Raw genomic sequence first — 25,981 nt, 5'->3', positions numbered from 1 at the left:
AAGTACCGCCGCTGTCGGGAACCACTAAACCACCGATACCAGTACCACACACCGTCCACCGCCCTATTCGGCAACCACATAACCAGCCTATAAATCGACACAACCTTTCCCCGGAACAACGGTCCAGGCGGACAGCAGACGTTGTTTCGAACCTCGATCACCTACAAGCAGCGTTTCAGCACAGTCTCAGACTTCGCAACAGGGAAACTTAAGATTTCAATTGCCAGTTCCAAACCACAACATGGCCTACTTTACTTCCCCCACCAGACCAGCAACAGTCAGAGATTTGGGTGATTTTCAAAATAACCAGCATACTTTCTCCCGGTTACAATTACTTCCTTCTTTCACCGGAAGCCCTATTACTCGTTTTGACTCTTGGTTAGAATCCTTTGAAAGTATAGTAGATGGGTCGGGATGGTCAGAAGAAAAAACTATTCAAATGTTACGTGCTAAATAAACAGACAGAGCTTTTTTCGTCATTCAGGCAATTTTAAAGGAACATCCGCATGATTATGAGTCAATTAAAGAAGCAATGCTTGACCACTTTCATGGCGATGATAATGTTGATTGATACCTTCCAAATTTTAACAAAGCCAAACGTAAGCCAGGTGAAAATGTTGTTGATTACGCGCTACGTGTACAGGAAATTTTTAAACGCGCGTATCCTGTAGGTCATTCCGAAAAATCGTTTGCAGTTATTCTCATGCAAAAATTTATTGAGGGATTAGATTCCAAATTGCAGGCAAAAGTCAAATATAAGGAATTTTAAAATTTTAATGAACTGGTTGCAGCAACACGCGTGTGAGCCCTTAGGCTAGAGGCGTTGGAAACCGATCGCGAAAAACAGGAGTTTATTCGATCCATAGACGGGTCACAAGAGACCAGCAATGCAGAGCTAAAGGAAATCAAGCAGATGATAATAGACCAAAAGGAAGTTGTGAATAAGGCGGTATTCGCCACGGGGATAAACCTGTCGGGAAAAAGAAAACAGAGAACGAAGAAATTAAAGACGTACTTAATGAGCTTATCCAATCCGTGAAAAAACTTCAACTAAATAAAAAAGACGTTTCTTATCCGGCGAGCGCATCATACAGGAAGCAAGTTTCTTTTCAAACGCCTACTGTTAACCAGTATAGTAATGGTAGACCACCTCCAACGCGCTTCCCTAACAATAGTGGTAATCCACAATTCTCAAACGCACAGAATAGGCCTACAAACGCTACACCATCATTTCCGAGATTAACTAACGATACCAACAATAGCCCTACACAGCCGTCGATAATTTGCAATTTTTGTGGCCATCGCGGTCACATTCAATCTAATTGTCGAAGTTATCAACGTCAACTACTAGAACAAGCTCAGCCTCCCATATGTTATTTTGCCGGGACATCGGCCATAAATCTAATAATTGCCCTAAGTTCAGAAGCACCAATAGGCCCAACATACCAGGCTCCCCTAAAAACCAGTGAAACCAGTAGGGATCAACTGTAGCTTGGGGTCAGTTGATGAAGAGCCTAATTTTAAATCCCGACAAGTCGCAAAATTAACAACCATTACGAATGAATCAACTCCAAGAATTCCATAAAAATTTTTCCAGGTCCCGTTACAAGCATTATTTGATACAGGTGCGTCTTAAAGTATTATTCACGAGAGATTATTTAAAAAGTTGCCCCCTAGAGGTCAGGTGATCTGCAGTCAGCTCGATTTCGATTTATATGATGTAAGGGAGAAAAAGGTTACATATGTTGGGAAAAGTTACTTTGCCCGTTGGATACGGAGAGTCAATTTTACAACAAGAATTTATTATTACACGTGGTATTTCTGAAGATTGTATCCTTGGATGGGACGCAATTCAGAAACAAGCATTTAAGCTTGATGGAGAAACTAAGAGCATCTATTTAGCTAGAGATGGGCAAGGCTCATCTTCTGTTTTTAGGGGACCGGAAATGGCAGTTACGACGGTCAAAAAGACGACGCTATCTCGTCAGACGTCGCTTGTAATTGTAGGCCAATTAAAGGGTCCATTTCCGTATGTTTCCCCTAACACAGCATTTATATTTACACCAGTAGAAAACTTGCCGGCAGGAGTTGATATTGAAGAATTTATCGGAAAAGTATCGGGAGATGGAACGTATAATATTGTAGTTTGAAACCATTTCTTAAATCAAGTCAAAATCCCAAGAAACACCAAATTAGGCGTAATTGAAATTATTCGTCATGTCATCGGAAAAATAGTTATAGACCAACGAGAAGCTAAGCCTAACGAAACAATTGAGCCAATTGTAATTTCAGATGTCGACACTGAATTTCAAGCACCGCTCTCTAAATTATAAAATGACTTTCACGACTTGTTTGCTTCAAAAGATTCCGAACTAGGGAATACTACCCTTATTAAATACACAATTGATACCCAAGGACGAGGCCCCATTCGACAACGCCCACAGAGAGTAACAAATAACCAAAGGAAATTATTAGAAGACAAAGTACAAAAAATGCTTCAAGCAAACGTAATTCGATATTCACATTCCCCATGGGCTTCACCCGTGGTATTAGTAGAGAAAAAGAATGGAGAAATAAGATTTTGCGTCGATTATAGGAAATTTAGCGGTATTACAAAGAAAGATTCTTTTTCCATGCCAAGAATTGACGAAACTTTAGATAAATTATATGGGGAAAAAATCTTCATGACTCTTGATTTAGCTTCCGGCTATTGGCAAATTCAAGTTCATGATCCAGATATCGAAAAAACCGCTTTTGTTGTAGAAAATAACCTTTACGAATTTAAAAGAATGGCATTCGGTTTGTGTAATGCACCAGCCACTTTCCAACGATTAATGAATTATGTACTAAAAGACGTCTTAGAAAGAAACCCACATTTCACAATGCAGTCCGTCGGATGTCCGACAGATGTCGTGGTCGGATGTTGAGTACATCTTTTCGATATCCGCCGGACAGCCCGACATCCGATTTGGATGTTCTATGCATGTAGGTTTTTTTTTGGTTTTGACCGCCCTCAACACGAACATTCTAAGGATATCCGAACGGGCTTTCATTTGGCTATAAATATGACATGTATGGACCTCTAATCTTGAAAAAACATTAGGCTATACCTGGATTCGAAGTCGGGTCTCCCGCACCACAGTAGAAAATTTTTCCACTGTGCCAATCGACAAATATAAATTATCATTTTCGAACAATCCAATCGAATTGTTGTAAAACAATTAAGTTTTTTTCGATAATAAATCACCAACAGGACTTTTAAGAAGTCAAGATGATGTCGAACTTAGGTTAAACCAGAAGTGTATAAATTGCAATAAAACAATTTATGCTAAATATTTTTAAATTTTAAACTTCAGCATGATTTATTAAGTTTAAAGTAGTTTTTTATTATTTGAAATCAAAATCCTATCAAACCTTCTGATTGGCCGCATGCGCGACATAGCGACACGTCAACAGCATCACGCCACTTTGACGAGATGCGAGGTTTCATGGTGAACCCACAAATCAGATAACTAGCAGCTTGCTAAACGTGCAGTTGCCTTCAACAACACTAGTTCGACGCCTGACTTGCCTTAGTGTTTTCTCTTACAAGTGTTTCTCCACCTACCTGTTTCCGTAAATGCCTATCTGAGTTGAATTTCCAATCGTCTTCCTTTCGTCTTTAAATCCGCCCGTATCGCTCGCGCTAATACGGTAAGATCAATTTACATTGTCTCCATTTACACTTTGTTTCCCTTTAGTTTATCGTATTCTTATGCGTGTAGTCTCCCTTATATTTTATGGCCTAGTCTAGTAATACACTGTCGTCATTGTGGGTAAACACCTCCGAGTTCCGTGTTAATGTACATTTGTCTTAATCAGTAAAGTCATTCACCCGAGAGGGAGGATGCTTAACACTTGCTCATACTACAAACGGAAACTTGTTTTTGTTGATTTATATTTATGTTTACCCTTGAACTCGAAAATTACTGTCATTTTATGAATCAGTGGAATAAAATACCAATATTCAGTACTTGTTATTGGTTTTGAATAAAAATATCATGACTTTAATTAAGATCTAAACTGTGAATCATTCGAAAATTCAAGAGGTACCATTACTCAACAGGAGAGCCATGGTCTAACATTGGAGGTCCCCGAACTGTCGTCTGCTACGTGTTTCGTCTACTATTTCCGCGGAAAAATTTTGGGGCACTCGCTAGGGGCGTTGACTACCTGGATCAGTCATAACATTCCCTCCAAAACGCTGTCAACAATGGGGAAAGTAGTCGCTTGTGACTGTTTTCCGCGCGGTTTTGATTAAAAATTAAAAAATTTACTACAAAAAAAAGGGAAACCTGAATCAATTCCTCTTTGTATTACACACCTTAATATACATTAATACACATTAATTGACCATCTTAGAAGTTTGCGCCGCTGATGCTGCCGTTCTTTTAATTTCTGGCTTACCTCATTTTTTAAACGTTTCGCTTCCATATGATATCGGATTTCTATACATTCAAACATTTAAAAAAGGGACAATTTCCATGCGATGTTCGTCGCAACAAATTTTTGACAAACCATCGTGTTCGTTGAGCCACTAATATTCTATGAAATAGAAATTCGCATTCATCGGTAAAGTCACTGCTGGTTAAGAATCACTCTACACTTCACTTTTTGGTGTTTTAAAAAATAGTTGTCAGTGAGTACGAAATAAAATATCAAATTTTACCACTACATGGCGTTTAATAAAGTATCAAAATTCACCACGAGATGGTTTTAACTAAAACTTTGATTCATTTACGAAACTCTTTCTGGCTATAAAAGGTTTGATGCCAACAGCATCCCGTATTCCCAAGCGGTCACCCTTCTAGGTATACTAACGGGACCCGACGCAGCTTATCTTCTTGGAGCTGACGAGACCAGGTTTTTTTCTGCGTGGTATGGCCATTGATGTTTTAATGCGAAACTGAATTGAATACACTCCAGGAATGATTTTCCAACATTTAAACTTTCACAAGGACGATTGATTTCTATAATTAAGGATATTGGACTTGTAACCATCGTGTCCCTTAAGCCACTATAATTCTATGAAATAGAAATTCACATTCATCGGTAACGTCACTGCTGGTAAAGAACAGCTCTACACTTCACTTGTTGGTGTTTTAAAAAATATTGAGATGAAATAAACAAGTACATACTCCGAGTTAGTCTCATCAATCTAATTATGTATCATCAGGTTTATCATCTAGGTTTTCATCACTGTTATATAATGCAAGCAATATCATGAAATAATACACACAAGATAATTTCTTACTATTTGACAAGCAATAAACTTCACCTCTTTACCAGATCACAGTTTGACACAGAGGACCCGAACAGCAGACGAATGAAAAGCCATGAAGTCTGACTTGAGATACTAAACACCATCTAAGTCAGTGCGCATGTTTATTTGGGTTTGGTTTGATTAATAGAAAATAAAACTCAACGCTCTCCCTAAAACCAATAACCCTCATTCATCAAAAGGAATTAACCAACATAACATAAGAACAAACAGGGACATAAGATGTTTAGTTAGATCTTTTTCCAACACCAATTCTTTTTCGCATTGTTATAAATTTTGGACTCGGGAGCGCTTTAGTAAAAATATCTAACAGTTGATCATCAGTAGAAATGTACTTGACTCCAATTTTTCCTTCTGCAACTTGTTGTCGAATGTAGTGGTATCGAACCAGCACATGTTTGGTTCTCTGATGGAATTCAGCGTTGTACGCCAGCCTAACGGCGCTTTTGTTATCGCAGAACATTGGGACCCTTTGTTGATCCATTCCAGAGAAATCTCAAAGAAGGCAGCTAAGCCATACAGCAGTCTTCGTACCCTCGCATGCAGCAATGTATTCAGCTTCGGTCGTGGATAAAGCCGTGCAGGTTTGTTTCTTACTTGAGCACGGTACTGGACCTCCGTGGAAGAAGAAAATACTTCCAGATGTTAATCGATAATCGTTTTGGTCGCCGGAAAAATTAGCATCGGTGTAACCAATTAGTCCCGTCCGCTCTCCACCAAGCCAGATGCCAAAATCATTGTTCCATTCATTATAGCAAAAATTTGGGTAACAGCGTTCCAATGAGATTCATTGGGGTTTTGACAGTATTTGGACACTTGGCCTACTGCGTATGAGATGTACAGACGGGTCATAAGAGCAAGATATAGAAGAGCGCCAACAGCTTCTCTGTATGGGTAAGGTAAAGTGGTCATCTCTCCCTCGCTCTTCGGTGACTTGCTCGCAATAAAACGAATTGAGGGATCTGCCGGAATGGTTTTTGGAACTAGATTAGACATTCCGAAGCAGCTAGACAGTTTTTCAATCAAGTGAGATTGGGAAACGAAGACTCTCTTATTCGGTCGATCACGCGAGATGTTAAGGCCAATGCAGCGAGTGGGTGGAACAGTGTGCATTATAAATTCAGCACCTAGTGTCCCGATGTCGACGAGGATGCTCTTCTTGCTGCTTGCTGCAATGCCGTCGTCGACGTGAGCAATTACTATAGTCGTTTCATCTGGAGTGCGTCGAATATAGATGCATTGATCAGCCGCACAGTTTTAAGTCCAAATTTGATCAATACTTCGTTGAGTCTGTTGTGTCACAGTCGGGGAGCTTGTTTGAGTCCGTAGAGAGATTTGGCGAGTAAACATACGTGATCCTCTTTTCCCGAAACAACAAATCCTTCGGGTTGTTTCATGTAGATAGGCTTGTCGAGTTTTGCATACAAAAAGGTGGTCTTGATGTCAAACTGTATGATTTCAAGATCAAGAGATGCTATTTCAGCAAATGCGGCTTTGACGACCTCTTGATGCGGAAAACGAGCAAAATCTTCATCGTAGTGAACGCCATATTTTTGTCTCAAACCGATAACAACAAGTCTTCCTTTATAGCGTTCTGGAATGCTGTCGTAAGCCCGTTTGACATTCCCAATCCACTTGCCATTGATTGAGGTACAGCCAGGAGGAAGGGGAACAAAATCCCAAGTCTTGTTTGCAATCAATGAGTCATATTGAAACAATTGGGGTGATGATGTTTATTTAACTTTGACACCAATTACATTTCAAAACACAGCGGCAAAAACAAAAGGGAAAAGGTAACAGACGGAGGGAGGAAGACTGACTCACTGACTCCTCGCTGGTCGACTGGTGACTCTCCCCGCTGGTGAAGTTTGTCCGTCTTTTATACGGCAACGCAGAGAGTCGAATTTAAAGTCAAACGAGGTAAGGCGTGTTCAAAAATATAAGGTCGGTGGAAGAAGGCTGACTTTACCGTTAGAGTAATAAAAGTAGAAAGTCGGTCATTCGGGGCAACAAATTTGGGGTCAAAACAGGGCAATAAAAAGCAACGCATTAAATTTTACCGTTTAAATTTTGATTTGGTCGGCGGATCCTTACATGGGTCCCCGTCAAAATAGATTGCGTCTCGCAATCTCTTTTCTCAACATAGTAAAACATGCAGTTCAAGAGAAGAAAAAGTAAGCCAGGAATATTCGAGGAGTTTTATCGCGTTGGTAGCTTTCTCAGATGGAATGGGACATTTTTTTATTTGGAACGAAATACAGCGAAGGAGAAAAAATACAGCATTAAACGAGTAGTGACGCGGACGTCTGGGAGCGCGGAGCTCAGTGTGGCGTGTTCCGTTGAAGGAAATACGTACGCCTTTGAGCACGAAGCTCGATAAAAAATAATCTGAATTAAAGTGTCTAAGACTAGACGGTCTTTTGAAATCAGATTTTACAACAGCAAAACAAAGAATATGAAGAAAGAGTGGTGACGCAGACGTCTACGAGCGCGGAGCTCATTGTGGCGCATTCCGTCAAAGGAATTTTTACGCCTTCGAGCGCGGAGCTCAATAAAACAAATCTGAAGCCAAAGTGTCTAAGCCTAGACAGTCTTTACGAATCAGATTAAAAACAGCAAAATAATGAATATGAAAAAATGAGTAGTGACGCGGACGTCTGGGAGCGCGGAGCTCAATGTAGCGTGTTCCGTCGAAGGAAATATGTAACGCCCTCGAGCTCCGGAGCCCGGTACAGATACAATTACCTCTGCAAGAGGTGTGCCTAAACCTAGAACACAGCTTCGCAAACATATGTGTCAATAAGAGAAGAAGCGAGATTATAACCTCAATAAAACTTCAGCTGCTCCAAAATAAAAAAAAAAGATAAAGAATGGTTTGCATGAGAATGTCCTCTTTGGTTAAGTGGAGGTATAGAGGGGGGAATAGAAGTGAAGTTGATTTTCTTTTGCCGTAGTCTATATAAATCTGGAGGTGTCAAATTCAAAGGGGAACTAGTTTTAGGTGGAAAAACTATGTAAGAGAAGGGGGGTCTAAGATAGTTCGGAAATAAATTGGATCGGTTTCGAATTGTAATGTTGAATTTCCAATGTCGGTTTGGTCGGGTCTTCGCGTGGTCTAGGTGATGAGGGCTTAGGCGGCTGGGCAGACAAGCACGCACCGTCTTTGCGCAAAAAGCAACGGCTCTTTCGTGCAACCTCTGCTTCGTTTCTTAATTTTGGCCGTTGGCCGTGGGCGATCAGATACTCTGAAGGTTTCGGCTTGGTGTACGGCGTTTGAAGCGCGTTGATCGTCGCCTGGCGTCAAGTGGGCATCGTGTAGGATCGAGTGTAAGAGCTCCAACTGGTTCAGATGTTTCAGCCCGGGTTGGTCTTCGTGGTCACCAAGGTGGTCGGAAGTCACAACGATTTTTGGTTCCTTTTTTTCCTCACTTGTCGACGTGGTAACAGCTGCGTTTTCGCAAGTTGGTTCAGGAAAAGGGATGGAAAAAATGCAACTTACAGTCGTTTGATGTTCCAACACTGATGGTCGTATGACAGATTCATCCGCGAATATGCTGTTTCCATTTTGGTGATTTTCCTTGTCTTGGTGTTTTTCCGGGTGGGAAGAGGCTTTCTCAATGGTGACTCGGCTTGCGACAATAGCAGCCGAAAAAACAGGTCGAGATATTTTAATTTTCAGTGTTTTACTTACAAATTTTTTTAGTTTCTTGAATTTCTCCAACCACAATGCCTTTATTTTCTTCTTTAAAGGTTTTTCTTTGATGTCGGTGACAGAGTATTTGTCTTCAATTTGTGCCATCATCGGCGAAGAACTGCTGTAGTAGAGTTTTTGGTAACGCGTCCGTAACGGACAGAACTTCGGTCGGCGGGTTCGTCCTCGCTGCCACCAGATGAAACAATTGGGGTGATGATGTTTATTTAAATTTGACACCAATTACATTTCAAAACACAGCGGCAAAAACAAAAGGGAAAAGATAACAGACGGAGGGAGGAAGACTGACTCACTGACTCCTCGCTGGTCGACTGGTGACTCTCCCTGCTGGTGAAGTTTGTCCGTCTTTTTTACGGCAACGCAGAGAGTCGAATTTAAAGTCAAACGAGGTCAGGCGTGTTCAAAAATATAAGGTCGGCGGAAGAAGGCTGAATTAACCGTTAGAGTAATAAAAGTAGAAAGTCGGTCATTCGGGGCAACAAATTTGGGGTCAAAACAGGGCAATAAAAAGCAACGCGTTAAATTTTATCGTTTAAATATTGATTTGGTCGGCGAATCCTTACAATATTCATTTTTAAATGCCGACATCCATTTGTCTACATGTTCAGATTCAAGAGCTTTCTTGTAGCTTTGTGGTTCAAAAGACTCGGTGAACAAAGCAGTGACCTGCTTAGTTTTAAAATGACCGATTAGTGTCGTCAACCCGAGTGATCGTCCGAACTCTTTATATTTTGCACTCTAATTTGGAGTGCGGTCTGATCGTCGCAAAGCCCTTGCCTGTTCAATGTGTTGTTGATCGAGAGGTTTCATAGCTTCGGAAAGTAGAGCATTTTGCCCCAGTGCAGGTTGAGCATTTTGAGGGAGTGGAAGGTTTTTAAGCTCGACCACTTGATGATCATCACCGTTATCCATATCAAAGTTCGGTGGTTCATCTGCTGGTTCCAAGACATTGATCGGCTGATATTCCTCGTGTTGAATGCTCTTCAACCAGATCAATCATAGCGGCACCCGTCGTTTCTTCCTCAAGTGGTGGACCAGGGTGCAGGCCAAGAATTGCAGTTGCCAGCAAGAACGGTCGTCTTTGAAGTCACTAATCAGTCTATGTACATCAAATATCACGTCTCGGATTAGAATAATTTTTCTAGAGCCAGGGTCCCACAGTCTCCATCCCTTCGTTTCTTCACCATACCCTACTAGCCAGCATGGAGTTGCCTTCGAGTCCAGCTTCTTTCGTTTGCAATCGGGAACATGGACATAGGCCCTGCAGCCAATTACGCGAAGATTCTCGATGTTTGGTTTCTTCTTGTAGAACAATTCATGAGGGGTCTTGGTGGATGAATTAGACGTAGTAGAACTAGACAGAGTGCGGTTCAGTACGTAAATAGGGTTTTTCAAAAATTCTCCCCACAGCTCCAGAATTGAGTTGTCAGCTTTCTTTAACAGATTTGTTAGTCTGTTGCTTCTCATGTGCAAACTGCTTTGGGTTGACTTCATTGCGGTCCGGTTCATCCTTTCAGAGACACCATTCTGTTGAGGAGTGTAGGAATTGCTTGTTTGGTGAACGATTCCGGAGGTGGCAAAGAAGATGTTAAAATAATCGTTGTCATACTCTTTATCGCCGTCTGTCCTTAAAATTTTAACCGTTTTGCCCGTTGCAGTTTTTACAAAAGCAACAAACTTGATGAAAAGGTCAGCTGTATTGGATTTCTTTTTTATCAGCGCTCTTAATGTCCAGTTGCTAAAGTCGTCTTTAAAAATTGAATAGTAGCATTCGCCATTAGGAGTCGAAACAGGTACAATTCCAATGTCTTAGTGGATGATGTGACCTACATCTTCTGCCTGAGTATTGCTGGTAGGAAAAGGGCACCTGCTCATCTTACCGAATATACATCCTTCACATAGTTCGTAGTCAAGATTGTTAGTCAAGATCGAGGCCAACAACAGCATTAGTTCTTGCCATCTTCAAAATAGTCTTGCAGTTGAGATCGGCTAGACGTTGATGCCAGATTGGAATGGGGCGAGTAGTGCTGGCAGCAGCTGCATAAGTAGGGGAGAGCGGGGTCATACTGGACAAATACTTTGTTTTGTCTGTAATTCAGTGTGTAACAATGTTATGCTAAAATAAATTAGATTAGTGTAAAGAGGGTTGTTTATATAACACAAAACAATGGATTTTTTTCATTGCCATTCGTTATATAGTTTACGAGTTATTGAAATTCGAAAAATAGGGGTAAACCTGTTGTTGAGGAAAAATGTGGGGGTAAAACTGGACAGAGGGTGTCCCATACTGGACACGGTTAATTGCACTAAAAGTTTCTAGTTATTAATGTTTAAAAAAATTTTCCTTAATATTTCTTCAATAGAACATCTATTTTAGCTTAGATTAAATTTCAAAAATATTAATTAACATGAAGAAAATTAACGAATGAAGTTGGGGGGGGGTGAGGACTGGACAATTTCGATACCAGATGGAGAAGTGGGAGGGGCATCTTAGATATTGCGTGATCGATTCTTGATCGATTGTTAGTGAAACAAATTTATTGAAGCAGACAACACTTTTGGACCATGACTGGACCAACTTAGGCTCCGACCATAAAAAATTGATTTCGTCCGATTGTACCCCCAAAACCGTGTCCAGTATCACCCCAAATGAGGGTCTATTTTTAATTCATTAACAACTCTTCAACCGTAATCCGTGAAAAAAATTTTATACCGGCTCTGTATAAGCAAATGAATTAACTAGCTTTTTTAACTGTTATATTAATTTTCGACGAGTCATAGCAGGGGCAACATAAAAAAATGTGCTGCAAATAAAAATGAAAAGACAGCGCTCTTTTTTTGTTTCCTCTATAACTCAAGTATTTTTAAGAATTTCACGATGATTTTTGTGTCACATATCGAAATTGACATTGACAACATCCCAGTATTTTTTTTTCTCCCAGTTCATCATCACCAAGACCTGTAACTGCTATTGTTCTGTTTGGTACGTGTCCTGTATCACCCCGCTATCCCCTACTGTCTTAGTCAGAGTTCTTGGCTATTACTTTAAGATGATACAGCGAATTGCCAACTCTCTGGCCAGACATTACCTCGGTGCAGTTCTTCACAAATACAACAGTGTCCTTGATGAATTGAGCGTCAATATCAGAGTCAGCGGCAATTCCGATTGTGAAAAGATTGTTCCCAGTCCAGGGACAAAGAGGACATCATGAAATTAGCAATTTTTTTCTTTCTCCGTGGACATAGGAATGAACAGGGATAGTGCCAATTCCCAACGCGTTCAGCTGAGCACCATCGATGCCGTTCACCTTCCAAGTTTCACAGTCAATTTCCTTGAATGAGTTGAAAAAGGAACGTTAATCAGTCATATGATGCTCGCGGCAGAGTCGGCATACCAATCAATGGGTTTTCTCGTGACAAAACAGGGAAAAGAGAGAGCGGTAAAGGAGTTGCTTTTATAGTTGTAGTCGTGATTTTTGTCAAACTGACCATTTCTTGCATCTTTTCTTTCTTCGTCCTTCTTGTTTCTGCAGTTGTAGGATTTGTGGTTTGTCATTCCACAACTCCAACAGCTTCTTCCACCTCTCCCATGTTGTCCACCTCGTTGGCTGTACTGACAACGTTGATTGTGATCGTTTCGATAGCCTGACTGTTCGTAATTATGCTTATTTCCCGGGTTGTAGTAATCAGCTTATGAGCCTCGGCTCCGGGCAGGATTAGCTTCAGAGTGATGTTGTTGTATCATTTGTTGTTGCTGGATTCTTGATGGATGTGAAGCAAAGAAGGCAACATCAGCAGGTTCCGCTACACCATGGGTTTTGGCTCTTAGTTCTTCCGTTACGAGTCTCTCGTTAAATTAGCGATAGTCTGATCAGCTCGTAAAACACTATCCCAGGCCAACAAGAAAGATCGATAACTGGGTGGGATTGTTTGAAGAATTCTCACAATTAGAGTTTCTTCATATACTGGAGAATTGACACTCTTCAGTTCGTCAGCCATCAGTCTGAGCCTATTTATGTGAGCCATGACTGAATGATCGGGATCTATTCGATATTGATGGAACTTTCCAAAAAGATGGGCAGAGCTGGCTACAGCTACTTGGGCATATTGCAGTATCAATCTATTCCACATTTCATGAGAAGTAGCAAAACCTTCGATGGAGGTTTGATACGTTGGCTCAATGTTGTAAAATATAATGGAAAAGGCATCCACATCTCTTTCGTTCCATAAGTCAATTGTTAACCACCGAAATAAACGAGACGAAATGTGGCTCTCAGCGACAGAACTCAGTGGCCAAAAGCGCCACGCTGCGATGTATTAAACACGAACACGAGGTTACAAAAGAAGAAAACGGGAACAACAGGTTGCGACTGCAGCCACGACGAAAACGATTGAGAGTGACCTCGTTGCAGCATCTCCCTCTGTCTTCGACTACGGCGGAAATGCATAAAAAAAGGAAAAAACAAAAGAAGGGCGCTAACGCGAACAATTAGCTTTAGGTGCAAATGGGGTGGCGGAAGTGTAAGGGAGGGTAACCTATTAGCAAAACCAAAGGGTATTAGTTTAGCCAAGATCAGACAAGTTCAGACTTGTCTGCCCCTCGGCATTGACACGAACACACACACACACACACACACGTACATACAGAACAAAAAATTAAATTTCATTTATCCCGACGACTTCTGTCGTTAACATCAATTGCATTCTGATTAGTCACCACATTGACTCCATTTATATCTTCAGACACCTGTTGCTGTGATACAAAAATAGAATTCTCTGGATATATGTCAAAATTATATCCACAACACAGTTGAGAAAAATTTAGAATCCTAGGTAGTTGCAAAATAAAGAATCGTTTTCACAGTCAGCTAGTAAGTTACCTGTGATACTCAATCATCGCAGTCGATAAGTTACTTGCGTTATTCTCAATATGGTAGCCGGAGAAATAGGACCCAGACAAATAGGACCCGGAGAAATAGGTCCCAAAAAAAGGCCATGGAGAAATAGGACCCGGTGAAATAGGACCCCTTTTTCTGACTATCTTTTTAGGGTCCTATTTCTCCGCTATTTATTATGTACACCCTATAATGGTATTGTCACACGAGTTGTATTTGAACAAGAACAAATGAATACAACAAGTGATGACTTAAATTCTAAACAATGGTTTAACTCGAACAGAAAGGGATAACCATTACCAAAAGTTGGAGAAGTGTCTGAAGACCTCTAGGGAAACCAGGGAACTCCTCTTACGGAGCTTAGCTCCGGGAGCTCACCTGATGGAGACTCATCTAACGCAGATTCGGGGCAGCGTTTTATACCGTCGCGCGAATTACTCCCCATCCAGACTGCGTATCTGCGTATCTTTCTTAGAGCGGACTTCTCCCGATAATTTCTTCACCACGATCACAGCGTTGTCCAAGGAGTGGATGGCTCATCTCTGCGAAGAGATAACCGATCTCTCTTTTTACCCACGACAGGTCCCCCTTCTTCAAGATAGGCGACCCGACTGTACTAATCTTCTGCGATCCACGAAGGTTGATGAGACTAAAAAAAAATCAGCTTGTGTCATTTTGACAAATAAGGGACTTTTACTTCTTCGTTTTTATTCCTTACGGTTGCACTTACTTGTTCAAATGTGTCTTGTATTTCCCGGATAGTCTTAATGATTTTTCTTTTTCTTTTTTTTTAACCGCCTGCCTTCGGCCACGGAAGAGGCGCTGCAATGGCATATCTTCCGGCCGTTTGAGATTTACCATCCACTCGTTTGGGAACCTTGCAAAATTTAACCAGCTCCTGGCGGCGTCATCAAAATACTTTTCAAAATTATTTCTTTTTCCAATATAACCCTATATGTTGTGGGTAGAATGTTCTTCAAACCACTCCATCAATTGGTGCGCATCTTCTTTCGAATTTTTTCGGAAGATAGGCGGGCTAATAAATTTTCTGACAGCTTCCATAGCTTGTCTTTGCGGCTGCTCAATATGCCTTGATGGCACTACAAATTGTTGTCCCCCGACCGGAACAACTGGACTCATCGCCGCTCTCAAATCGACCTCGGTTTCTGGATCCGTGTCTAAGTATCTTGCAGTCTCGACTGATTCACTCTGACTGTCAGCTTCTTCGGTCGAATGGCCCTTTGGAATAGGACCTTCAAAATTTAGGGCTTCACCAACAAAGGAAGTTCCACTCTCCAACGACGAGGCTGGGATAGATGAAGTTTCTACCGAACGCTTGACAGTTCTCGAAGCGGATGTAATCGTCAGCTGGGGTCTCTTAGGCAACTAAGTAGCGTGGGTTGGTCATCTTCGGCATCGGCTAACAATGACTGCAGCACGACTTCGTTTACTCTCAGGCAACGAGCTACGTCTTCAACAATTGACACACAACAGCACAAATTCGTTACTTACTGGTAACGAAGTACGTCTCAAAAATTAAAATTCTGCAGCACTAATTCATCACATACGGGTAACGAGCTGCGTCTCCACCAATTGTCACACGAGTTGTATTTGAACAAGAACAAATGAATACAACAAGTGATGACTTATGTTCTAAACAATGGCTTAACTCGAACGGATAACCATTACCAAAAGTTGGAGAAGCGTTGAAAACCTCTAGGGAAACCAGGGAACTGCAGATTCGGGGCAGCGTTTTATACCGTCACGCGAATTACTCCTCTTTCAGACTGCGTATCTGCGTATCTTTCTTAGAGCGGACTTCTCCCGATAATTTCTTCACCACGATCGCAGCGTTGTCCAAGGAGCGGATGACTCATCTCTGCGAAGAGATAACCAATCTCCCTTTTTACCCGCGACAGTATTATAGATCTTATCTTCAGAAATTATGCCGGGTACGCTTCTCTACTATAGCCGTTCAATATTTGCAACTACAGAAATTGCCCGAATCCGTGAACTCATGGAAAAAAGAATGAATCAATTCACGGACGCTCTCAATCTAAATATCAGTGAGGACTTGGAAATTGACCCGGAAGATTTTATAGAGAGGGTCGAGAAAGAGGAAGAACTGTTACAAGCACATCAAGAAGACACCGATGAATACAGCGACGAAGATAATTATGAAGAAGACGACGAACAGAGTATACCTGGCCATTTATCCATGCATATGTAGTAAATACATTCCTCAAACTTATACAATCAGTGTACTCTTGGTATACATCGGAATAATCGTTTATGTTTATCTGAATTAACTTTTTTTCGTTCTCGGGATAAGGCCACCGGGCATAAGGCGTAAAATGATTTTTATTTTTTGTGAAATAATTCCGCCGTCATTACCGCATTTTATTTTTTACATGGATATTTCAAAGCAATATGTAACTCAGATTATATGAAAGGATGGAGAATAGAAAACACTTCAAAATATTAAAAAATGAATAGATAAACTCATGCTAGACCAACAAAATCAAAGAAAACGGTAATTTTTTTATAGTTTCGTGGAAGAAAAACTTGAAACATTAATTGTAAAGCGGAATCGTATCATACAAGATTTTATAAGAATATGACCGCATTGACGAGGACTTTCTAAATATATAAGATTTAGGGTAAATTTTCCAATAACGTCTCAGAAAATATTTTCAATCACATTTTTCTTCACGCCTTAAGTCCACAAGAACCAGTATGGTACAAGCCAGCATTTTTTTCTTATAATAAAACGACTGAAAAGATTTTTCGAATAGTTTTTGAAATTTTACCCTCAAACTTAATATATTTAGAAAGCCCTCGTCAATGCGGTCATTTTCCTATAAAATTTAATGATTTTTTATACGATATCGCTTTACAATTAATGTTATTTTCGGTTTTGAGCCTTATGTTCAGCAATTTCCCGTTAAAATTAGTCGTTTATATTCAGCGTAGTGTAACCCTGATAGAAACCCAGGTTTTGACCCATTGATTATAATTTTAAGGAGTGTAGTTCCTTGTGAATGCATGCATGAATTTCATTAATAGCGCATTATCCGAACACTTGCCGAGTCGTAGCTACGCATTTGCTGAGTTCAATGCCGAAGGCTACTTGACAAACGATGAACAATGAGAGCAGCCGGAGAAAGCAAGACGTGTTATCATCTGCATGCTTGGATGGTTACTCATCAAAAGTTACATGTGTTAACAGCAAAAATGGACTCTGTTATGGTGAAAGACGACTTAGATTGTAGTTCTAATTCAGCCAGTTCGTCGGATTCCGAGTTAGAGGAAGTTGTTGATTTTAACAAGGAAACATTTTATTTCTTGTGATGCGAGGCTTCTTGTATGTGAATACGATGAATACATGATATCACACAACTGTAATACATAATACAACTGATGTACATATTTTATAATTACCTTGTGGATGAGCACCACAGCACACAAGATAGAAAAACAGAGAAACGGAATTCACAAGTCTAATTCTAGGCTGCTGATAAATCAGGCTACACACTGTCAGAAAGAATGCAGAAGAGTGGAGTTCTGTCTGCTACGTGGCGCCTGGCTAGAGAAGAGGGCCTGCCGATCAGGGGCAAGGTTTAGGCTCCACTCGTTCTTTTTCCAACGCCATATAGGGTTGAGACGGAAGAACGTGTTTGAAATCAACACTCCCTCTCAAACATGTGTGAATAAAAAAATAAAAAAAAAGGGGGAAAAAGAACAAATTGCTCCATCCTGAACATAAAGAGAAAGAAATTTTTAAATTAGATTTGACGGGACTGCAACAATTCCCGTGAGTTCTCTCAAAGCAGAAAAACGAGGATTGGGCAAGGGTTTGGTCAGATTATCCGCCACTTGATAGTCGGCGGAAATATACTGTACGTCGATGTCTCCAGCCTCTTGGCGTTCTCGAACAAAGTAATATCGGACCTCGATATGTTTGCTTCTTTGATGATGAACAGGGTTCTTGATGAGAGCAATGGCTGATTGGTTATCACACATTATGCGGATTGGACCTCTAAAACCGGGTGTGATATCTTTCATCAGTCGTCCGAGCCAAAGACCTTCTCGTGCTGCCTCGGATGAGGCGATGAACTCCGCTTCCGCAGTAGATAGAGAAACGGATGCTTGCCGGCGGCTGCTCCAGGCAACTGGACCTCCGTGAAGGAGGAAGACGAATCCGGAAGTTGATCGCTGGGAATTAGGGTCACCAGTGTAGTCTGAGTCGCAGTACCCGATGAGTCCGTCATCGCTTTGGCCATAGCAAATACCACGATTTTCTGTCCCCTTTATATACGCTAGGATTCTGCGAACTACTGACCAGTGGTCCGGTCCCGGATCTTCACAGAATTGAGAAATCTGTCCAACGGCAAAGGATATGTCGGGTCTGGATGCCAATGCTAGATACATTAGGCTTCCAACAGCCTCTCTATACGGGAATTTTTCAGCGGAACTCTTATTGATTTTCTTCTGGAGGTGTGTCCGAGGATCAGCTGGCAGGTTCCTAGGGAGACACTCCATCATTTTGAATCGCTTTAAAACCTTTTGAATATAATCTGGCTGGGCAACATACAGAGTTCTGTCTTGGCGATTATTTGAAATTGACAAACCAACAAAATGATCAGCCGGCCCTTGACGCATATCAAAATGTTTGCCGAGGTAGGAGATGATTTCTTCAATCAGAGACTTGTTGTTGCTGGCTACAACCCGTACGAAACGTCAAGCTTGGGGTTTTGGCGTTAGCTTCACCAAAGCTTCTTCCGCGCTAGCCTACCGATATCAAGCTTGCCGTATGTAACGGTATGCTTGAATAAGGAAACCTAACAAATCTCTTGCCTCTTCAAACTGCACCCGCACTAGCTTGCAGTTGTCAAGCTTATCGTTTACAGGGTAACTTGAGTTTGGTTAGCAAACAAAACTCTTACTTTATTCAAGCTTCCCCCGCGCTATAATATCGCTTACGGCTAGGTGTCAAGCTTGGTGCATGAAAGGGTTAGCTTGGATTTTGTGGGCTGCTAGTATAGTATAATAATATTATTAAATAATCGGCGAATTTCAGTTAGACTTATTTATTATGAAAAGTTAGGTTATATTTCTTAAGCTAGTTTTTTAGGAAATCAATCATCTGTTAAAATATTACTTGTCATAACGATCCGTAATAAGAAAAAAAGTAATTTATTTAAATAAAACAAGTTTTTGCAATTTTTAAAAATAACAGAAGATAGCTCTTTGATATTCCCATTAATTATAACTTGTAATTTATAACAATAAAAAGTAAAAAGTAAGATATTTATGCGGGATGTTTTATTGTGAAGATGAGATAAGTTTTGTATAGGATAGACTACTGCTGATTAATAGTTTAAAATTCTTGTATATTGTATAAGTCAAATGGGTGATTGGAAGAAGCCGCGACTACGACGCGGTAGACTCGGGTTCGAATCCAGTTCCAGGAATTTATTTTTTCAAGTTGACAGATAACAAGCTCGCGCGGCGTTAGCTTGCTTAGCTTGAATTACCCAAGTCTGATGCTAGGATGAAAAATCTTACATTGGATCGGAGCAAATCTAGCTTGTCTCGTGGAAGCTTACACTACTATGGGAGCCCTCCGTACGAAGCTTGCGTCCAGCTTCTATCTAGCTAACCGTCGCGTATGGGAAGGCCGTCGTCCACCCAGATGGCTACGGACACAAACTCTTCTTCGTGATGACGTATGTATAAACATGGATCAGCGTTGCTTGGGCGTAGTCCAAATTTTCTGAGAAAGGTATCGAAGGTGGCATTCCATACTCACGACGCCTGTTTAAGCACGTAGAGCCACTTGTGTAGACGGCAGACTGATGTTTCTTGGCGGTGATGATGAATCCTTCCGGCTGTTGGAGATAAATCTCCTCGTCCAGCTCTCCATAGAGAAAGGCAGTTTTTATGTCTAACTGTGACATATCTAGATTTTGTCCGGCGACGAAAGATATAATTATTCTCAATGTGTCGTATTTTACCACAGTAGAGAACGTTTCCCCGTAGTCAATTCCGGAACGTTGTGAGAATCCTTTGGCCACCAGCCTCGCTTTGTATCGAGGGATTGATCCGCATACTCCCGGCTTGATCTTAAAGACCCAACGGGATTTTATGGCTGTACGTCCAGGGGGCAATTCTGAGATCGACCATGTTTTGTTCGGTATAAGCAAATTATACTCATCTTTGATTGCTGTTTCCCATTGAGAAGCGTCGGCTGATTGCATGGATGAATCATCTGTGAAGCTGTCCGGTTCGTATAGCTCTTCGGTCATGGTGGACTGCATGGACTCCCATTGGCGCTTCGGTATGCGTATCCGCATTGGATATGGTGAGACGCGTACAGGTGTATTGGGAGCTGGTTGGACCACCGCTGGTGGATTATATGCTGTTGGATCGATTGGTGGTAGAGACGTTTCTGTTTGATTGTCCGTTGAGGTGGAGACATCAGGTATGGAAGTGAGAATGTCGGATGATTCAAGCTGGACATCTGGTGTAGGTAATTCAGTCGGAATTGATGGCTGGAATTGGACGTCCGGGTTGGACTTTTCAGTTTCCCTCTCAATTTGGTAAGTGGTTGAAGGCTGTAATGGAGAACGTTCAAAGAAGAATGAATTAGTTGGTTCTGACGAAGAAAAAGGGTTGTCATTAATTTGTTCGTCGAAGATCACGTCTCTGCTAATCTTAGTTTTTCTTTCAGTGGGGCTCCAACAGCGATAGGCTTTTTTACTGGTTGCGTAGCCGACAAAAAGGCATTTTATGCTTTTGGGGTCCAGCTTTTGTCTATTTACCTTCAGGATATGAACAAAGGCGACTGAGCCAAAAATCCGCAGGTGGGAAAGATTTGGTTTTTCTCCATACCAAAGTTGATGGGGTGTTGTTGTGGATTTGCTGTTGCTTACTCGATTCAGAGTGTAGACGGCACACGCGATTGCTTCTCCCCATAGTTCAAGAGGGATATGCTTAGCATATAGGAGACTGCGACCAGCTTCAAAAACCGTCCGATTGGCTCGTTCCGCCACGCCGTTCTGCTCTGGTGTGTGGGGTGCCGATGATTCAAAGCGGATACTTCGGTCTGATAGCCACGATTTGAATGCGGAACTAATGAATTCACCTCCGTTGTCTGATCGGAGGGTATGGATGAGATTACCGGTTTCACTGCGTAGGAGGCTGGCGTATTCTTTGAAATATTCCGGGACTTCAGACTTGTGTTTAAGGAAACAATTATTGCGCCGTCCAGAGAAGTCGTCAGTAAAAAGTACGAAGTAGCGTGCTCCACTTGGTAGGGTACATGCATGGGCCACAGACGTCTGCGTGAATGAGATGTCCAATTTGCTTAGCTCTTTTTCTTCCAATTGGGAATGGCAGACGGTGCATCTTCCCTGATAGGCAGCCTGGGCAGTGATAAGTAGGAATGGCCTTGTCTTTTGGTAGATTCAGCCCACGAAGTTCTTCGTTGCTGGCCATCTTTGAAATGATCTTGTAGCTTGTATGTGCAAGCCGTTGGTGCCACAGCGCCATGGAGGTTGATGAGGGGACAGCAAAACAGGTAGAGTATTTCGTTTGCTGGTTGTTGGAACGTTGTAGACAAATCGCCAAATGATAGAGGCTCTTACCGATGCGCTCGCCAACCATTAAAGTCGTTTCATTCTGGAAGAGGGCTCCTCGAGTTTCAATGAAGTTCACTGATAGGCCCACGTCAGTTACTGCGGCAATTGAGAGGAGGTTGGTGCCTAGGCCGGGTACATAAAGGATGTCTTCTACTGTGAAAGTATTTTCTATTCCATTGACTGTGGTTAAGAAGTCAATTGTTCCGTGGCCGCGTACATATAGATGAGATGCCAATGCCTTTCACGGTCCATGTGTCGTGCAGAACTGGAGTAAAAGAGCTAAAGAATGAGCGTTGGTTGGTCATATGCCCAGTTGCACCGGAATCTGCAAACCAGTCATGTGCGTGTCTTGATAGAAAACATGTTGCTGACATGTAGGCGGAGTCTTCAGCGGCATCATCTCTTTTGACTGAGGCATCTTTTTTTTCAATAATGACAGCTGGTGTGGCCTTGGTGTCCGAAGCTTTGGCAGATTTCTCATCTCTGATTCTCTGGCGGCACACATCAATGGTGTGTTTGGGACGGCCGCATCGATGATAGGTGCAGGTCCTATAGGGTTGTCGTCTGCTAGGATGATCGTTTCTCCATGATCCCCGTCCTTTCTTACCACGTACACGGCCACATGGTGTATAAGAATCAGGCCATCTGCTTGGTGGAAAATTTTTGGAGAAAAAGGCAGCGTCTTGATGGTACATCTTCCCTCTATTCCATTGCTTCATCAAGCATTCTTCCTTTAGTAGGCGAGATGTCAAAGAATTGATAGTTCGGTCTGGTATAGGAACACTGTCCCATGCTGACATGAAGCCACGGAAGCTAGGTGGAAGGGTGTTGATGATTTTCGTCATAATCTGGCTCTCCGTGACAGGTGCATTGATATCTCGAAGTTGATTGGCAATAGTTTCAATCTCGGTAATATGATGCATCACATCATTTTCGGGATGAAAACGATATTCGAAGAATCTCTGTTCAAGTGCGTGTTGATTGTCAGCAGCATTCTTCAAGTGTTGGGTTGAAATACGTAGCCACATCTCATGTGCTGTATTGCAGTTTACCAAGGAACGTTGTTGAGCAATTTCAATCGTGGCAATGAAATAACTGCGTGCAAGAAGATCTTTTTCAAGCCATGTGGCCCTGGCAGCAGTGTTGGTAACTACTCCTTCGGCATTCTTTGACTCAACAGAGAGTATTTCTTCTCCAGTGACTAACTTTACCAAGTCGTGCTGTTGGAATAAGATCCGACAGCCCAATTTCCATGTTGGTAGATTTTATCCGTTGAACCTGTCAATATTACTGATATCTCGCATGGTGGTCATCTTGTCTTTGAGAGGTTGAAGCAACTGGGCCCATAACCTGTTGATTTAGGAAACATTTTATTTCTTATGATGCGAGGCTTCTCGTATGTGAATACGAGGAATACATGATATCACACTACTGTAATACATAATACAACTGGTGTACATATTTTATTATTACCTTGTGTATGAGCACCACAGCACACAAGATAGAAAAACAGGGAAACGGAATTCACAAGTCTAATTCTAGGCTGCTGATAAATCAGGCTTCACGCAGTCAGAAAGAACGCAGAAGAGTGGAGTTCTGTCTACTACGTGGCGCCTGGCTAGAGAAGAGGGCCTGCCGATCAGGGGAAGGGTTTAGGCTCCACTCGTTCTTTTTCCAACGCCATCTAGGGCTGAGACGGAAGAACGTGTTTGAAATCAACAACACTCACTAAAGAAAGATCCGATTCACCGTCAAAAGAGCAGGAGGTTGACACAAATAAAGTATTGGAAGAAGTGTTATACAAAAGAATAGAACTCTAGAATAAAAACAAACGAATGCTTTAAAACGGCTAGAATTTGTCAAAGTAGGCAACTAAATGTGAAATTTGAGTCTGAATTTTTCATTACATGTCTCTTTTAGAATAATTACATGGCAAGAGGATTTGCATATCAAAGGAAGACTACCCAAGGCAAGAACCGTACCAAAAACAACAGGAATCAACAAGTCATTAAAAAGGTAAGCTCACACGCTACTAAAATCTTAGTATTATTCATCCAATTATCGTTTATTATAATAATGTAATATTATTTAACACGGCTTGCTTCATTAACAAATGACTTCAATGGACAATACATTTTTCTATCTGCTAGCCCAAATGATGCAGTTTGGTCCACATCAGTTAGGTCATTTGGTAAAATATCTTTGAAGAGTCGAACTGGAACTTGCCTTACCCAACAATGGTACAAAACAATTGATGACGAACAAAAAGGTAAGTCATGGTTCATGTTTTTTCTAATATCTCTTGCTAAATATGCTTTGCCTTTAGAGAGAATAACTTCAAGAATGAAAACAACTAAAGCTCAAGCTCCATCATCAACTCAAGCTCAGCCACCAACTCAAGCTCCGCCATCAACTCAAGCTCAGACATCAACTCAAGCTCAGACATCAACTGAAGCTCCGCCATCAACTCAAGCTCAATCACCAACTCAAGCTCAGTCACCAACTCAAGCTCCGCCATCAGCTCAAGCTCAGTCCTCAACTAAAGCTCCGTCATCAACTCAAGCTCCGCCATCAACTCAAGCTCCGCCATCAACTCAAGCTCTGTCGAAAACCAAACAGCTCCTGCCGAATACTTCCCTTGTATTACCCAAAGCCAAAGGGGTAATAGTTAAAACTCCAAATGGGATAGTTTTGAAAATGAGTGGCAGTCAGGTAGATAGTTCATATATATTATAATGTGCACTAAATTTATTAAGAATCTTTTCAGGTTCTAGTCCCTATTATTAGTAACGTGCTGCAACAACCAAAGTATGGTCAAAGATATGTATAACGGAACAAATACGTGGATTTTAAACTTCTTGCTTTTGTTTTTATGTTTTCTAAGGGGTATATGTTTACTCTACAAACCCAGGATTCGCAAAACGTGCCTGTAATACACATTTTTAAAATACAGGTTTCATCGGCTTATGCTTTCAAAGGTAGAAAAATATTTTCTACCCCCAATCTAGTCGCCAATAATACGGCCAGGGGAAACTATGTATGCTCTTAAAAATATTGCTTGTGCTCTAATTGAACGCCGGTCAGGTTAAAGCAATCGGATATATAAATCCTGGAATTTGTACGATTATTTTTACAATTTATGCCTATACATCTTTTAAAATGTTGCTGAAGCAGCGCAGTACACCACTGAATCAGATTTGAAAGTCCGACCTTTGGATCCAGTTTGTCATTAATACTTCCATTCCCGTAAACAGCTGCACAGCTCGGCTCTGGTGCTTGCTTTGCTTACATATACTCATAGCTTCCGCATTTCGAACAGACTTGAGTCTTGATTTTATTTTCGTTATTATTCAACATTCTAGACTTGGTTAATTCTTCGGAGCACAATTTGATTTCCATCTGAATTCTGCATTGCAGTTTTACAGGACGTTAAAGCGCCCAGCAGATGTATTACGTAATTAGGAGTTGTGATGATGCCATTGAAATATGATGTGAACTGAAACGTGTTGATTGATTTTGAAATCTCCAACAAACTACAGCCGTACACGACTTGTTGATGCGAGCTGTCGGAACGTAAAGAGGAATCGGAATGTATTAAAATAAAAACAAAAAATTGTTGGATATTTGACACAAAAAAAATATAGTGATTATAACCTATGACTGTAATGACTCCTTCAAGGCTTACGAATTCCGTTGGCCGTAACACGACAAGGTTGTTGTCAAGGGATAAATAACAACGACGATGACTGAAAAGTTTTCTAAGCTTTTCAAATTCGCAATTCCTACATAAATGCTCCTGGCATTTGTTGTGGAAGTACTTCTTCTCTTTTGTTCATACAAATGTGAGTAAAATTGTTTTATCCATTTCATTTTTCAATTTTATGTGTAGTTAATATCTTCCATTTTGAATGTAAATCTTACTTTTCAGGTTTTGTTTGTGAATGTTTTGTTGCTCATCCCCTTGTAGCAGACGAAGTTCTGGCAGCAAACGACAATTACAAACAATAATAAAATAAAAATAAACTAGATAGAACTGGGGCTAGAAATTAAAATTGGGAAATGAAAAAACGAATAGGGTACCCACTGCTGGGAAGAAAAGGGGAAAATCTAAATTATAGTTATGAAAACTTAGTTTTTAACGTAAAGAAGATGGTTTCTCCGTAAGACCAGGGTTGTTACGGTTGCTCAACGCCATAAAAGCTCTTTACATTGGAAGACGTCCTAGTTTTTCAAAGGGGAGGAGCTTTTCTGCCTGTGACGTCAATTGCCAGCAGCCAACGGGAATAGAACTTAAACGCGTGGTTTTCTCCATCTAGGTAACGAAAATAAAACAAAATTTCCCTCACTGACGGTTAGTACAAACAAACTAGGATAGAAAACATGGCGGCTTCCGAGAAACCCATAAAGCGTA

The 25,981-nt window shown here is 41.1% G+C and overlaps 1 protein-coding gene and 1 pseudogene across 1 annotated transcript; one reads left to right on the top strand and one right to left on the bottom strand.

The window, feature by feature from the left end:
• The first annotated feature begins 17,074 nt into the window (after positions 1-17,074).
• On the top strand, positions 17,075-24,317 carry LOC116930775 (annotated as a pseudogene).
• LOC116930531 lies at positions 20,540-22,872 on the bottom strand. The gene has a single exon (XM_045178718.1). The coding sequence runs from the start codon at positions 22,596-22,598 to the stop codon at positions 21,765-21,767; it is 834 nt and encodes a 277-aa protein (XP_045034653.1). The 5' UTR covers positions 22,599-22,872; the 3' UTR covers positions 20,540-21,764.
• Positions 24,318-25,981: the final 1,664 nt, after the last annotated feature.

This window comes from Daphnia magna, linkage group LG9 (genome assembly GCF_020631705.1).
Source record: "Daphnia magna isolate NIES linkage group LG9, ASM2063170v1.1, whole genome shotgun sequence".
Lineage (NCBI taxonomy): Eukaryota > Metazoa > Arthropoda > Branchiopoda > Diplostraca > Daphniidae > Daphnia > Daphnia magna.
The sequence above is the reverse complement of the archived record's forward strand: the minus strand, read 5'-3'. Positions and strand labels throughout refer to the sequence as shown.